General features: G+C 37.2%; 1 protein-coding gene across 1 annotated transcript; it reads right to left on the reverse strand.

The window, feature by feature from the left end:
* Nucleotides 1-9,354: 9,354 nt before the first annotated feature.
* Nucleotides 9,355-12,377, reverse strand: LOC125208987 (fatty acyl-CoA reductase 1-like). Its single transcript, XM_048108544.2, has 10 exons — nt 12,260-12,377; nt 12,067-12,170; nt 11,367-11,569; nt 11,147-11,247; nt 10,743-10,941; nt 10,463-10,624; nt 10,294-10,375; nt 9,931-10,209; nt 9,702-9,829; nt 9,355-9,616 (listed from the first exon to the last, which is right to left on the reverse strand). The coding sequence occupies exons 1-10, from the start codon at nt 12,336-12,338 to the stop codon at nt 9,460-9,462; spliced, it is 1,494 nt and encodes a 497-aa protein (XP_047964501.2). The 5' UTR covers nt 12,339-12,377; the 3' UTR covers nt 9,355-9,459.
* Nucleotides 12,378-15,759: the final 3,382 nt, after the last annotated feature.

Here is a 15,759-nt window from a genome sequence, read left to right on the forward strand (position 1 = left end):
AATCAGAGTTCGAAGGTGAGATTCTAAGATGTCTCACTTCACAAAAGAGCAGCGGAATAAGTCCATACTAGACGACTTCGTGTATGAAGACACGAATCGTGAAAGATCCACTTGATTATTTAGTAGCATCGACTCCGATCATTTCTCCATCCTCTTGACGTTCAACCTGCACATTTATAAATACATGCAGGGCTGAGTACAGGAGTACTCAGTGGACACATGCCGAAAACAAAACATACAATATATATAGTTGTCATCCATCCACAGTATCGCACGGGGGTTTTTCTTAAAAGGCCCGAGCATACTAAATTCTCTTGTGATCTTAAAAGTCTGACTGCAGTCTAAGTTCTTTTGGATCCTCGCCTTATCTGAGAATCGTGTACCGTGAAGGTGGCCACCTTCAGCGGACACATCGCCGGCCAACAGTTGATGGCTCACGGCTCTCGTGCACATTATTCCGAACAGGATTTGCGGTCCTATTGGGAACCGAATTCGTTAAACTCGGGCTGGCATCGCCAATACCCACGGGCTATTACCCCAACAGATAGGCCTCAAAACAAACATTTTATGGCATGACAACAACTTTAAAATAATCACTGCTTCATTTTGATTAAATGATTTTTCATAACTTCAAAAGTATTTGCTTTATATCCACACTATAGTGCTGGATATTAAAAGAAAGCCCACCTGATATGCTTATGTCTCAACTCAATTACTCGCTTTGGCCTCACTCGCCCTCGAGCAATTTATCCCTTGAAAATAAATAGCGTAGCACGCTAATTAATACTTGAATTATTTCTCTTTAGAAAGAATGCATGCATCCTATTGGATAGCACCTATATCTCAGTCTCGGCCTATAGGATTTTTCTTAATCCTACCTCGGCTTTACTACTCTGCAGAGTTTATTTATTCTCTTTATTAACTTGGAGAAATTCTATTTTCTCTAACTTAAATATTCGGGCACTTATTAACAAGAATATGAATTCTTGGAAAGTCTCTTCAAAAATCCTTCTCTTCGGATTTTTCTTAAGGCCGCCCATGGCGTCGCGGGGCGACACCGGTCGGCTTTCGCGCCTCCCACTTTACTACTTTATTTCTCGGAGTCTAAATAAATCATTCGGAAATTAATTCCTCGACCTTCGAGCTCCATCTCAAAATCCTTAATTTAATTCCAACTTCCCATAATTAAATCATTGGCCCAATCTACTAATTTCTTAGCCCGCTAATTAAATGCTAGAGCCCAACACTCCCTACTAGCTTAGAATGGCCCAATTGGTTGATTTAATTATTAGAGCCCAATCCTCTTATTATTCAAGGATCCAACAAGTGGAAAAAAAAGAGTGGCCCACTTCCAAAATTTAGAAATGGGGCAGCCCACATTATACTCCCTCACCCATCGGTCAACTCTCTCTCTCCCTCTCCCACATTTCTCAAAAACAAGAATTGGGAAAAACTAGATCGGAGGAGGAATGGCGGTGCTTCCTCCACTCTCCGCCCGCGACTTCTCCGGCGAGTCGCCATCTCCGGCGTCGCCGGAGGTCCCTCCTTCTTTTCTTAAAATCCTTTCTCTTCTCATCATTTATCTCCACAATAAATCCCCAAATCAAAAATTAAAATCCCTAACTTCAAAATCAGAGGCGGCGCCTTTCCTCTCCGGCGAAACCGCGCCGCCAGGCTTGCCGGGATTTTGGAGTCCCGCCAGCGCCGGTTCTCGCGCCGTTCGCCACTTCACTACGCGAGCGGCGACCCTTCTTCACCGTCGTTCCCCGTCATTTGCCGCTGCCGCCGCCTTGCAGCACAGCTTTCCGGCGAGAGGGGGCGTGGGGAGGCATCGCCTTCTCCTCCCTCTCTCAGCCGCGGCCTGCAGCTTCTTCGCAGGAGCTTCCGGACTCCGTCGACACTCGCCCGTCTGCCGGCCGCCTCGCCCCTGCTGCCACCGTGATCCGCAGCTTCTCCGCGGAAGTTCTTCGGCTCCGTCGACACTCGCCGTCGCCCGGCAGCCTCTCCGCCTAAGCTAAGTCTCCTCCCCCCCTTCTACTCAATTTCTAACAATAACAACGAAAGCTTTGGGGCTCTCTAGCGCTTATTGATTCGAAACTTGGCTGTATTCAATCACTGGGATGAGCTTGCTATTGTTTTTGCTACACTTAGTCTTGTTTCTATGATTGTCATACTTGTGGTTTACTGATTTGGGAGTATCTCATACTTGACTAAGCATTGGTACCCTCTGTTGATGCTTGGTTCTTTATGCTTGCTATTGTTATGACTATTCTATTGAGCTTCTATGAATCTAAGTTATTGGCTATCTATTTGGTTGATCTACATGATGCGATGGAGATGGGTGTTGAGGTTGTTTACCTTACTTGTTGAACTTGTATCGGTGGTGGTTGTCCTTGCCGTCACCACTCGCTGCCCTCTCCCTCCTCCCTCGCTGCTCTTCGCGCTTGGTGTTGTGTGGAATTTGTGGTGATGGAATGTGGTGGTGGAGGAGGTGAAGAGAGGCTGCTTATATGGTGCTAATCTATTGAAAGCTAGGTTTGAGACTTGGAGCCAAAGGCTCCTATTTTGGGCTTGCTAGCTCTCTCACTTTCGAGCTTGATGATTGTGAGATTCTTGCCGTTTTGGTGCAATTTTTGGATGACATCCTTGGCTGTATTTTCAGCCTTGTTCTTGGTGTAAGGAGGGATCTTGCTTACTCCCTTTTAGGCCTAGATGATGACTTCATCCCTTGTTTACTATTGTCTCTATTGCTCTATGTGGAGAATTGGGGATGTCTCGGTTCTTGGGCATATTTTTTCCGATCCCATGGCAGCAATGTGATGTCTTGATCATCACTTATACCTTATTGGTGAAAGCCAAAATCCTTGCTCTTTTATTGGAATCTTTCTAACCTCTTTGGTGGCTATTTCTTTATAGGTTTCTTTGGTGTAGCTTGGCTATCAAGGTGGTGTAGAAGTCGAGAGAGAGGAAGAGATGATCTTCCTCAAGATCCTCATGATCCCCTTCTTGGAAAGATCCAAATGTTGGTTTGGGAGCTATAGTCATACTTTCCATTTTCATGTAATTAGAGTCTCTAGAGAAGAGTTGTAATATAAGAGTGTATTGTCACTTTCACTTATGTAAGCACTATGTGAATAAATTCTTCGACATTCTTGTGTAATTTGTTCCTCAATTATTTATCTAATAAAAGCATAGCTTTACTTTTATCCTTGACACAAAACTTCTTTGCACTTTATTTTATCCAACGAAAAATACTTGCATTATTCCAAATTCGAAAATTACAACCACGTCTACGATTACACATCTTCCAGACGAAATTAATTAAGCTAATAAATCCGATTTATCCCGAAGGAAAGGATCGAAATTCCGGGGCGTCACAGTCATAGTCTTTTACTATTTCGGGCCATCTCCTCTGTCGCTTGTTCAAGTCCTTCTGCTCGAAGTAATATTTGAGACTCTTGTGGTCCGTGAAAAATTCACACCTAACTCCGTATAGTGATGTCTCCAAAATTTCAAGGCATGGACAACTGCCGCCTGTTCTAGGTAGTGTGTTGGATAGTTGAGCTCGTGCGGTCTGAGTTGTCGGGACGCATAAGCGATCACCTTCTCGTTTTGCATCAACACATATCCAAGTCCGCTCTTGGAGGCATCCGTATAGACTACGTACTCCGTTCCGGGTTCTGGGACTGATAGTACGGGTGCGCTGGTCAATTTCTCCTTCAATAGCTGGAAGCTTGCTTCACACTCAGGGGACCATGAGACCTTGGTTCCCTTCTTTAGTTGATGGGTCATTGGCCATGCGATTTTCGAGAATCTCCTATAGTAGCCAGCTGGTCCTAAGAAACTTCGAATTTCGTTGGGTGTAGTTGGCACTTTCCAATTTCGTACCGCCTCTACTTTTGCTGGGTGAAACTTGCTACGAAGCTCATGCTGAAAATAAAATATAAATTGCAGAGTGATCAAGCATACTGACTGGACCAAACTGATCTAGCAGATTCGCTAGACCTATCAGCGTGTCATCGGACGCGCAATCCGAAGCTACTTTCAAAACCTTAACCCACAAATACTAGTAATTAGTATAGGGAAGTAAGGATCGAATCCCACAAGGATGGAGGCGAAAAGCATATGTTCAGGACGTTTTGGAGGGATTTTTGGCTGCTGCCATGCAACTAAGTGGGTTAAGTATCAACTGGACTCGGAAGACTAAACAGAGTACTCTACCTAACTGATCAACTAGACAAGCGCCGTACAGAAAGCATGCATAACGACTAAACTTGAAACAAACATTTAAATCTGAAATTGAACAACTAAGAGCACCTGCAACTAAAGATCATGCTGAAAACATTCTTAAAATATGCAGACAATACAAAAAATTAAAGTGGGGACCAGATTTCCTAAACAGTCTAAGTTGGTAGAAAAGTTGTAAAAGTGAAAAGCATAAAGTAGAATTGCAGATCTGAACTCTAACTACCTCCTACTTCATCTTCTTCATGTAACTAAGCTAAAAACATAGTTAGAATGAGCATCAAACACCATTAACGCAGAAAAACTGAACATACCAAAGCTGTGAAATTAAACACTAACTAGGATGGATCTAAAATATCGAACGTTAACAAACTAGATTTAAGACATTCTAACACTACCAATTGCAAAAAGCATCCAACAAATCACAAATAAAGCTCAACTCCACCAGATCCAACAGAAACACCAACAAAAACTTCCATAACTTCAGATTTAAACCAGATCGAACAAAATCTAACATCAATATTCAAACCCCAACAACGAAATACCAAAAGATCTTTAAACTAAGATGTTCAAAATACTAAAACACTTGCGAAAACAGAACTAAAAGATGCAAAACAAAATGTAAGTGATTGTTTCTTTGCTCCGTAGAGCAGTGGAACACGATTTCAACTAATAGACGGTCGAAACTGAGATGCTTCCCCCTATGAACTAGAATGCAAAGAGCTTGGAATTAGAGTTGAAATGAATTTTTAACTAGGAACTCTATCCACTTATGACTGTGAGTGAATGGCTAGAAAATGAACTGAAAGCACTAGAGGAACTCCCAAAAACGGCTGTAAGAGCTGCCTCTTTCTTCAATGTTGGTCTCTTTATATAGGGAGGCTTGAGGCCCAAATCCCTAGGGTATGCCTTCCATGATTTGACATTTGTACCCTTAAAATAGGGGTATCTTCGAATTCTCTCTCTTTTGTCCTTTTCCTTGCACTTTCACTCCACATTTGCTCAATCTGCATCTGTTCGGTCAGTTTGCACCATCTACTTGACCTAGCAGCAACCTGCACACTTAAACTCAAAATTTATGCATTATCTTCCCCATAAGCATGTAATACACCCAAAACCAATGCATGAAACGAGTCTTATCACTGGTGACCAGATTCCTTCTGCAGTCACGACGTGTCCAAGAAAGTTCACCTCATCGAGCCAAAATTCGCACTTGATGAATTTGGTGTAGAGCTTCTCTGCCCGTAGCGTCTCTAGGGAGGTCCTTAAGTGCTCCTTATGTTCCTTTCTATTTTTGGAGTATATCAGCACGTCGTCAATGAAGACTAGAATAAACTTGTCAAGGTAAGGGTGAAAAACGCGGTTCATTAGGTCCATAAAACACCATTGGTGCATTCGTTAGTCCAAACGGTACCATTGTAAACTCATAATGACCATATCTGGTTCGGAAGGCCGTCTTGGGCACATCCTCTGATTTAATCTTCAGCTGGTGATATCCTGACTTCAGATCCATTTTGAAAAATACACTGGCTCCTTTGAGCTGATCAAACAAATCATCGATTTTAGGCAACAGATACTTGTTCTTGAGGGTTAGCTTATTCAGCTCTTGGTAGTTCGCACACATTCTCATGGTCCCGTCTTTCTTCTTGACAAACAGTACAGGTGCTCCCCACGGCGAGACGCGGGGTCTAATGAATCCCAGGTCCAGGAATTCTTGCAGTTGAACCTTCAGTTCATCTAGTTCTTTTGGGGCCATTCGATATGGTGTCTTTGATACCAGGGGGATTCTAGTTCTAGGTCTATGGTGAATTTCACTTGTCTGTTTGATGGTAAACCTGGTAGTGTGTCAGGAAACACATCTAGAAATTCACAAGCGATGTCCACCTCTTCCAACTTCCTTTCTTCTTTCTCCTCTTTGTTTAGGTAGACAAGATATGTCGGATATCATTTCTTCATCAGCTTGCTGGCTTGCAGCATCGAGATTACAAATTTTTGCGTTACCATGGAAATTCCGTGAAAGCTTGTAGTTGACCAAGTTAGACTTTTATTTTTGTTGTTGGGTAAGTAAGAGTAAAATCTAAACAAGAACTTATCAACACACTTAATCGTAGATACAAAGCGTAATGACTATCATGCCATTTGTTCAAATTGTTTCTTTCGTATAACTTATGCACGTAGGAAATCATCAATTAATTAGTTGTTGATTAATTAAAACAAATTAATATTTAAATTAGTAAGAGAACATTGATAAGGTAGTTAACTGATTGGTTAATAAAACTTACTCAATAGTGATGGTTTAGGGTAGACTTGCTCACGGTTCATGAACCGGCGGTTTCGGTTCGGAACTGCCAGTTCCGGTTTTGGGAAATATGGAACCGGAATCGAACCGTGAGCTTGTTTCACGGTTTTAGTTTCGGTTCCGAACCGCAGGTTTTCGAACGGTTCGTAGCGGTTTAGGTTCGGTTTCGCGGTTTCACGGTTTTTTTCCTTTATTTTATTTACCATGTAGTTTGAAATTATAAAATAAATTGAAACAATAAAATGGATAGTTTAAATTGAAGTAAGACGAGTAAGGTGAAAATGATATCAAATGTACAATTTCAATATACAAATTACAATGTGAGAAAATTTACAAACAAATTACAATGTGATACTCATAATTTACAAGTATCGTACTCGTCTAAACATAAACAAAAAAACGGGGGGTATTTATAGATAAAAATGGGGGGAAATGGAATCCAATTTGAATTAAAAATAAGTATTTAAAAAAAATAAATAAAAAATAGTGTTTTGTGCAATCAATTTTGAAAAGTGCAACCATCACCCACCACCAATCAATCAATTTTGAAAAATGCATATTCAACATTAATTATAGTAGTATGCTATATCCATATTCATTAATCAATTTTGAAGACTGCATATGAGCATATCCATATGTAAAAAATTGTGTTTATTTAATTTTTAATATTAATAAATCAAGTGAGAATGCATTAACTAAATTAATTGGTTTTAATTGATCTTGATTAACTAAATCATGTTTCCTCCTTAATTTTGTTTGAAATCAAATCAATATTAATTCATAAATATTTGAGAATTTTGTGTGAATTTGTTAAAATGCTAATCAAATAGTAGTATGTCATTATGTTGACATGAAATAAACCGAAATACTTAAACTGAACACTACATCAAGACATGAAATAAACTGAATATTGTCGGAACCGTGAAATTGCCGATTAATCGGCGGTTCGGTCGCGGTTTCGATTCGAAATTGGAACCTGAACCGAACTACGGTTCTAAAATTCACGGTTTCGGTTCGAGATATTCCTCACGGTTTTGGTTCGGAACCGTAACCGGCGGTTACAGTTTCGGTTTTAACCGACGGTTCAGTAAACCTTGGCCAGGTCTAGTTTAGGCCACTTTAGGGTATTCATTCATTACTTAAAAGCAAAAAGTATATTGACAATATTAATGATATACGATTACTAATATACTATGTATTTTGATTATTAATCTCTTTTTTTCATGGATAAACTGGGCAATCTCCTGACTAACATGTTCATCTCATCCATAGAATAATCTGCTCAACTGGATTCATGTTTCTTAATTTAATCACTATGTTAAGAAAGAAATTGAAAATGTAAACTCCTTCATTTCTACTGTAGTATCATAGCCAATCCAAAATTGAATGAAACAAATTGCACATCACTATAGGAAAATAAATCAAATTGATAGAAGTGAAACATAAATCAGAAAGAAGAAATCAAACGTCAATACCCTGTAGATTTCACAAAATCATAAATCAAAATGCTGTGAATCCGGAATTGATTTTAAATGTAGCGAACCAGAATCACAATTTATCGAATCCAAAGAATTATGAATAGGGTTTTACTCTTTTACGTGATTTATATGCACAATGTATGCTTTATGTGAATTAGCGTGATAACTATGATCACTTATTACATTCAATCAAGAATTCATTTAATTTTTTTTAAATAAACTCCTATATATAGGAGGAAATTATAAATTATATTCAGAGGGCTCGAACTCGGCACCTCATACAATAATGTCTAAACTCCTTGTCGCTGGAACAAAGGCCGTTGACGTTTAATTTGACAAGTCTTTCATTGCAAAACCCATCATATTTTGTCCTATAAACTGAACGGATACTAAATATCTTATTATATCATTTCAAAATATCTTTCGTGAGGAGTGTTATATTGCTAACTCAACACTTAATTGCTAACTACAACTAAATAACAGTCATTAGATATTTAAATTAAGGGCCTAGATCATCAACCCCGAAATGTCAATACGATTAACAAAAAAACGTGAACGAAGGTATTAAGGTCAATTTATAACAAATTAGTTGTAACTAACTTTTGAAAAATATCCCATAAGTTTAAAACGCATATAACTTTCTCGATTTAAATTATTTTTTCGCACAACATATATCAAATTAAAGATAATTTCATAAGGATTCTAACGAGATCTCACTTGCATATGTTCCGACGTTAAAATTTGAAGAAAAAAATTGAATTTTTTTATAAAATATGTCAATATAATACAGGTAGAATGTCAATATAAACAATGTGTTAATATTCTCAAAGCATTGTGTTGACATTCTCAAAGCATTGTGTTGATATTCTCGAAACGATATATTGACATTTTCATCCAAAACCCTAATTTGGTAGTTTTTTTTTCCTTTTCAATTTAATCAATAAAAATAAAAATTACACGTGGCAAATTGTAGATCACAAGTTTTCTAAAATCCTATGGTCTTAAATTAGTTGTAGTTAGTAATTAAATGATAAGTTAACAATTGATCACGATACAATCTCAATCTCATTGATAACGCATTCTACTCACACTTTCTTTTAAATCGAGCTAATTAATTGATTTGATTTTTTTTAATGAGCCCAATTACTTTGTTAAAACCAACAATGCAACTTTTAAGTTACTGCATAGAGCCCATCATAATACACATTTTAAGGCCCTTAAAACTTTTCTTCTGTCATGGAAATTGAGATGGGTCGGTCGGCCCATACCCGATAAAATCACATATGTAATAATTTAGATTAAATTCATATATTTTCCCAAATAATAATAACAATAATAATATTATATTAATAACAATGATAATAATAATAATAACAATAATAGTAGTAGTACAAATTCTCCAAGCTAGGAGAGAGGGAGTGTAGAAAAACATCACAACTAGCCACCCAACACATATTTGGCTATTCCATGAAAATGAGTGTTCAATAGGTAGTCATCCCACATAACTCCCTTAAGATCAAAATCAAACAATTCCATGTCAATAATGCTTCCTCTCACACTCATTCGTAAGTTCTCAGTGTTACTGTCATCAAAGCTGTCAATAAAACATAAAACATAGTATTAAATCAAATAAGATCCTTTTCCCCATATGATTAGATAAATTTAATAGAAATACATACATTGCTTGTGAAAACAAGTAAGGCTTGTAAAGGTCAGCTAATCGCATGGCTTTTTTGATTCTTCGTTTTGCATTAGTGTATGCACGTTCAAAAAAGTTGCAACATATAATATTTGCCAATCCAAGCATCTGTAAACCACCAAAACAACAACGATTGATTTTATTTTTATTGATGAATCTAATTTATTTAGGATAATAGACAAAATAGTAAATAAAAGAAACAAGCTGACCTGGACAAATGGCAAATAGTGAAAAGAAATGTAGTTGTGAAAGCTAGTCATTGTATTTAGAACAACTGGAGAGACAACTTTGATAGGTTTTCCGCAGCTATCAAACAATGGATTATTGTTTAAATAACGATGCATAAACCACTTAAGCTCATCATATTTCACTGGATTTCGCCTCGAGGAACCTATTTGGTATACAATTATACCCTCTTTTTCACTAATTGGATTTGAATGTGAAGCTATTGCAGCAATCATGCAATTTACCACCATGTCACCTGGTACCTATAATTTAATTGTTTCAACAATAATTACTTATAGATAAATGTATATATTTGGTAAAAAAAACTAGAATCAACATTAGCTTACCAAGTCAATTGCAGCGTGTGGATCACCTACAAAGAATTTGATATTCCCTTTACCATAAGCAACAAAGATGCTGTCCAAAGTTCTGTTGGTCACTCACAAAAAATATATATACTCTATTAAATAACTTTAGTCCAAGTTAGAATTAACTAAGTAATGAAAATATTTGCACCTTAGACCTTCGACCCAACCAGGAAATGGATCTTTGAAAGTACTTGTAATAATAGTGGGACGAATAATAACAACATTGCAGTTTTGGTTGAATCTCTCCAACAACATTTCCCCCATGGCCTTTGTAAATACGTACGTATTAGGCCAACCATGCATCATAGCTCTGCTCATACAATTCAAAATTTAAGTTTTAGTTTACACCAATTAATTTTATGAGTCCAAAGCATACATATATATTCACTATGTATAAACAAGAGAAAAATACAAGAAAGTGAAGCAACCTTTCGATGCCAAAGTCCTTCATAGCTAGAGTGATTTCTCTTTCTGACAGCTTCTGAGTATGGAGCAACCTTAATTTTTCTTGAATTACACTCTTCTCTCTGTTGATGTCCAAGTATGGTATTTTGGCGCCAGGAAGGGTTTCACCCATACCAAAAGCCTTTTCTTGCATTAATCCCACCTTAGTGCCATGCACATAAGCTACATATATTCAAAATTCAATTGAAATCAAGAAATATACATACTAGTAATATATACTCAACAAATATTTATATTATTGATTCCAAGAAAGGGAAAAATTATTGATCAGCATTTGTTACCAACTTTATGATCGAAGTCGAAAGAGAGAAAAATTAAATACTCTATTTATATAGCAATTTGTTCAAACCCTAAATAACTAACTAACCGGTGGAGACGTGAAGAAGCATCTCTAGTTTCGAACATTTTGTGCCAAAGTCTTGAACATTCTTGGCTCCCAACGAATTTATTTCGAAAGCTACATCATACCTATATTTCAAAATACCAAAATAAAAGTGTAAAGTCAACATACTAAGTTTGTTGTTTTAAAAATTCCCTTATTAAATTTGATTTAATTAGCTGAAATTATCCCACATAACTATACATACCTTTCATCAAATCTGGTAGTTGCGGCTGAGTTGACAATAATATTAATTTCTTGCCACATTTGTTGTCTCAGCTGTGCATCAACTATACCAAAATTTTCATAACCAACATCGCCCAATATCGGTACAACTCTTGAGGATATTATCGACTCAAAATCTTCCCCACATTCTTCTTTGAGAACTCGAAATAGCTCTGTGCCCACAACCTATATACAAAGAATCGAGAAATGGCAACCTTAAAAATATTTTTCATTGGTTCTATTGATTTATTGATTGAGCACAGGAGTTTTGGAAATAGAAAATCCTATTTTCTTAATGCATTTAATAACTTTAGCAGTCCAACTTATAACTAATTAATCAAAAACTTAAACGACGAATGGTTAAAGCCCATATCCATAATTATGATGTATATATGCATGGATTAATACTGATCACAAAAAAAAGGATATAAAAAATGAGTGAAAATATAAACAAGATATTTCAAATATGTATCAAAAATATACTAGTACTACTAGTATTTAATTTGAGCCTGTATTTTTTTTTTCTTTCTAATGGGAGCATGCAGGTAGCTATATAGATTTGAATGGCCGGAGTATTTGAGTGCAAAGATCGACATTTCACATTATGATGTAACTAATTCAAAAATGAAAAATTATGTATAATTACATTTATAGTACTACCATGCATTGAATTGGTTTTGTACCTCTTCTTCGAACCGTTGTTGGACAGATAATTTAGGGGTCTCTCTCAGTAGAAGAAATAATTTCTTTACATTGGGTTGCAATCGAAGTATCTTCTCTAGAAATACTAAAAAACACCAGCAAAAATATCAAAAAGAAAACCATTAATTAGAACCAGGCCAAATTAGGAACAATAACGAGAGAGAGAGAGAGTACTCTTTGCTAAAAAGCCAGTGGAACCAGTGATTAAAATGGTCTTTCCCTCAAAATGTTTGAGAATTTTACTTTCTTCCATAGCAAAAAGAATACAAGGTGCTTGAAATGAGAAAAAATGGGAGGTGTGTGTGAATTGTGATAGTGTGAAGTGTGGTGAGTTGATGCTACTTTATATAGAGAGTCGTCTTTTTATTATTGCTTAAATTAAGAATTTGGTAAAGCTAAATCTTGATGTATGCCTAACCAATAAATGTGCCAAAATTAAGAGTTTCATGAAAAAAATACTACGCATTCTTATCACTTGAAAAAAATTATAGAAAAGACCCATTGGTTTTAACTTTTAACCAGCATTGATGTCTCTAACTTAAGGGTTCGTCTGGTATATAGTTAGGATTATTTAAATAGTTAAAAATCATATTAAATTATTTAGTTTTAGATGGCCTAAATTATCATTAGTTAGTATTTAATATATTAAATATGTGGTGGTGATCAATTGCTAACTAATTAGGGCATCCACAACTCCCGGTCCGGTTCAGGCCCTAAGTCCCTTCCACGTCATCAATCCCCTAAATTTCAGTCCCAGGCCACAATTCCTCTAACCTTGCAGGCCCCATCCAAGCCACAACTATTAAATTGCACTATTGACAACTACAACATATTTTACTCGTAAAATAGAATACGTTGAATAATTAAAACACGAAAAATTCATTGTTCAGTCGAAAAAAAATTACAAGTCCTAGAAAATGAAAATTACAAGTCCTAGAAAATGAAAATTACAAGTCCTAGAAAAAAAAATACAATTCCTAGGAATGAAAAAACTACTTCTTCTTCATTTGTGCGCGAAGGTAGGCGATCATTTCATGGTACAACTCGAGCTCGAACTTCGACATTGTCGAGGTATCCCTCGATGTTAATTCCGTTAGATGGCCCATCCACAAGCTAATACTCATATCCAACATAAAGTCGAATATCTTGTCCAGAGAAGGATTGGGTGGCGGCGGCGGCATAGCGGTAACTTGTAGTTGCCTTCCCCTCGCTTTTCTCTTTGTCGATTAAGTTCCCATCGGATGGCTTTGAGTACTAGGGAATGATATGAAGACGTCGTCGGCTGCCACCAGGTCGAATTTCAGACCTCCTTCGCTCGAAGAGTAGTTTCCGGAGGCGGAAACTTTGGTTCTCTTCGATGCCCCACTTCCCGCCGGTTCTGCCCCAGCGGTGTACTTCGGGCTCTTCTCGACAATCTTCCAAACATCGTAGTACTTGAAGTGCTTCTTCCCGTCAGAGTAAAACTCAACCTTGGGTTTCGCCAGGAGGTCCATCTCGTTGTGCCTGCTCGGATACATCCGGACTACGTTAGTCCACTTGCCATTCCACTTCATCATCTCCTTTTGGACCCGACCTCAATGCTTGTGTAGCTTCACGTAGTTACGCTCGAACGTCCCTCTTGGTCAACCAATATTATATATCTAGGCAATCCGCTCCCATAACACTTTGCTGCTCTGCTGGTTGCCGATGATAGGATCCTCAGAGACGTCGACGAAGTTCTTGGCCAGCCACAATGTCTCCTCCGGCCTATACTTCTTCGGCCCCTCATCATCGGCAGCCGCAGCCTTGCCCCTCCCTTGAGCGGGCTCCATATCACTGATGTCGTACCCATCGGTGCTAACTGGCGATGGCAAGTCCATGTTGGATGCCACCCCCGGACTAGGCGCTGCATTTGGGTTGGGCGATGCCGGTAGGTACCGGTTGTTGGCGTTGACGAACTCGTTCATCTATCGTTCGTCGGTGTTAAACCACTCCATCGCAGCCACAAATATTGAAATAATTTAGAGGATAAAAATGGAGAAATTGGTGGAAGAATGTTGAAGAAATGAGATATAAATAGGCAAAAAATTCGAAAAAAAAGGTTGGGGCTTGCGGTCCCGCCCGAAGGCCTTTCAACGCTGGGCAGGGACTCGTTGGGGCACGACCCATGCTCCTCCAACGCTGTCGTGCCGGACCTGGGCGCGGCCCCGGGATGCTACTGCATCACCAGTGCAGCCCAGGCCGTGATTTGCCTCCCTCCAACGCGACGGGCTGTGGGCCGAACCTAGGTGTGGTCCGGCCCGTTGCGTTAGGCATGCTCTTAGCAATCCAAAATTAAGATCAATTCCTAACCATTAGATAAGGAGATCCAGTGGCAAAAATAATGCCAAGTAGATTAAATTATAAATTTAAATAATAATTAAATAAATTGAAACGTTATTAATATCAATTCATATATATAGTAGTTAAACTAACTATTTTCTCTCTCTTCAAAATAATCTCAAAACTTTAAATTTATGTAACTCTCTCGATTTAAATTGTTTTTTCATAAAAAATATATCAAATTAAAGATAAATTTATAAGGATTCTAACGAGATGTCAATTGCATATGTTCCGACAACGTTCTAATGATGAAATTTGATAATATTTATTTCAGTTTTCGTATATGTTGATAAACAGATATTTATCAACAAATACATCAAAAAATTTCAATACAATGCATGTAAAATATCAATAAAATTGTGTTGATATTTTCGTGTACTTGTGTTGAAATACTCATGTCATTGTGTTGATATTTGTAATACATCATGTTGATATTAAAAAAACCACGAAAATTATAATATGATAACTAAAATGACGATCTTATCCTTTTGTTGATATTTGGTCTACTATTTATTGGAATTCGTAAGGTTTAATCTCATCCATTCATTTTAAAATCTAAGATGTAGATTTGGTCTTAATTTTGAATTATGATGTTATAAACAATATAACAAGACCCTAGATCAGTTATACAAATAATTTAATATCTATATATGTTTAAATTGTGAACGGATAATATTATCTCGATTAACATTCAATAATTACTAAATTATCATCGCATAAAAAAAAACATAATTTTACATATAGGGGACACAATTCTTTTGCCGCCGCCGCAAATTCAAGAAATATTCAATTTCTACCGGTTTGTTCGACGGGATGGTTTCGCTAAGAAATCACGGGCTCTTGCTCCATTTTCATTCAATCTACCAATAGAGACGAAGATCATCAAAGTACGATTGCAACAGATAACATCAATACCTAAAATTGCCATCAAACATAAATTACAAAAAAGAAAAACCACACATCAAATTAATTTTCAACAAAATAATAATTATCAATTTTATTATCATCATCAACAAAATATTAAAAACAAAAAAAAGGAGCAAAGAATAAAAACCCTAGATATCAAATTCATGGAATTATCAGCAATTATATCCGGAACCAAATAGTGAAATGACTAATTAAATTCAATCAATTTAGGATATTTTGCGTATGCATATGCTCCTTCTGCTTGTCAAGCGCCAATAATCTTCTTCCGGCCCTCGGCCAGCCACCTGCATGCATTTATTCTTCATCTTTTTCCAAAGCACAATGTACGTTTTTGATAGGCCTAGGGAAATGGTTATCTGTTCTCAGTTAACCTTGAACCGAACCTT

The sequence above is a fragment of the Salvia hispanica genome, chromosome 3 (assembly GCF_029641045.1).
Source record: "Salvia hispanica isolate PSC_SH4W2 chromosome 3, Shi_PSC_v1, whole genome shotgun sequence".
Lineage (NCBI taxonomy): Eukaryota > Viridiplantae > Streptophyta > Magnoliopsida > Lamiales > Lamiaceae > Salvia > Salvia hispanica.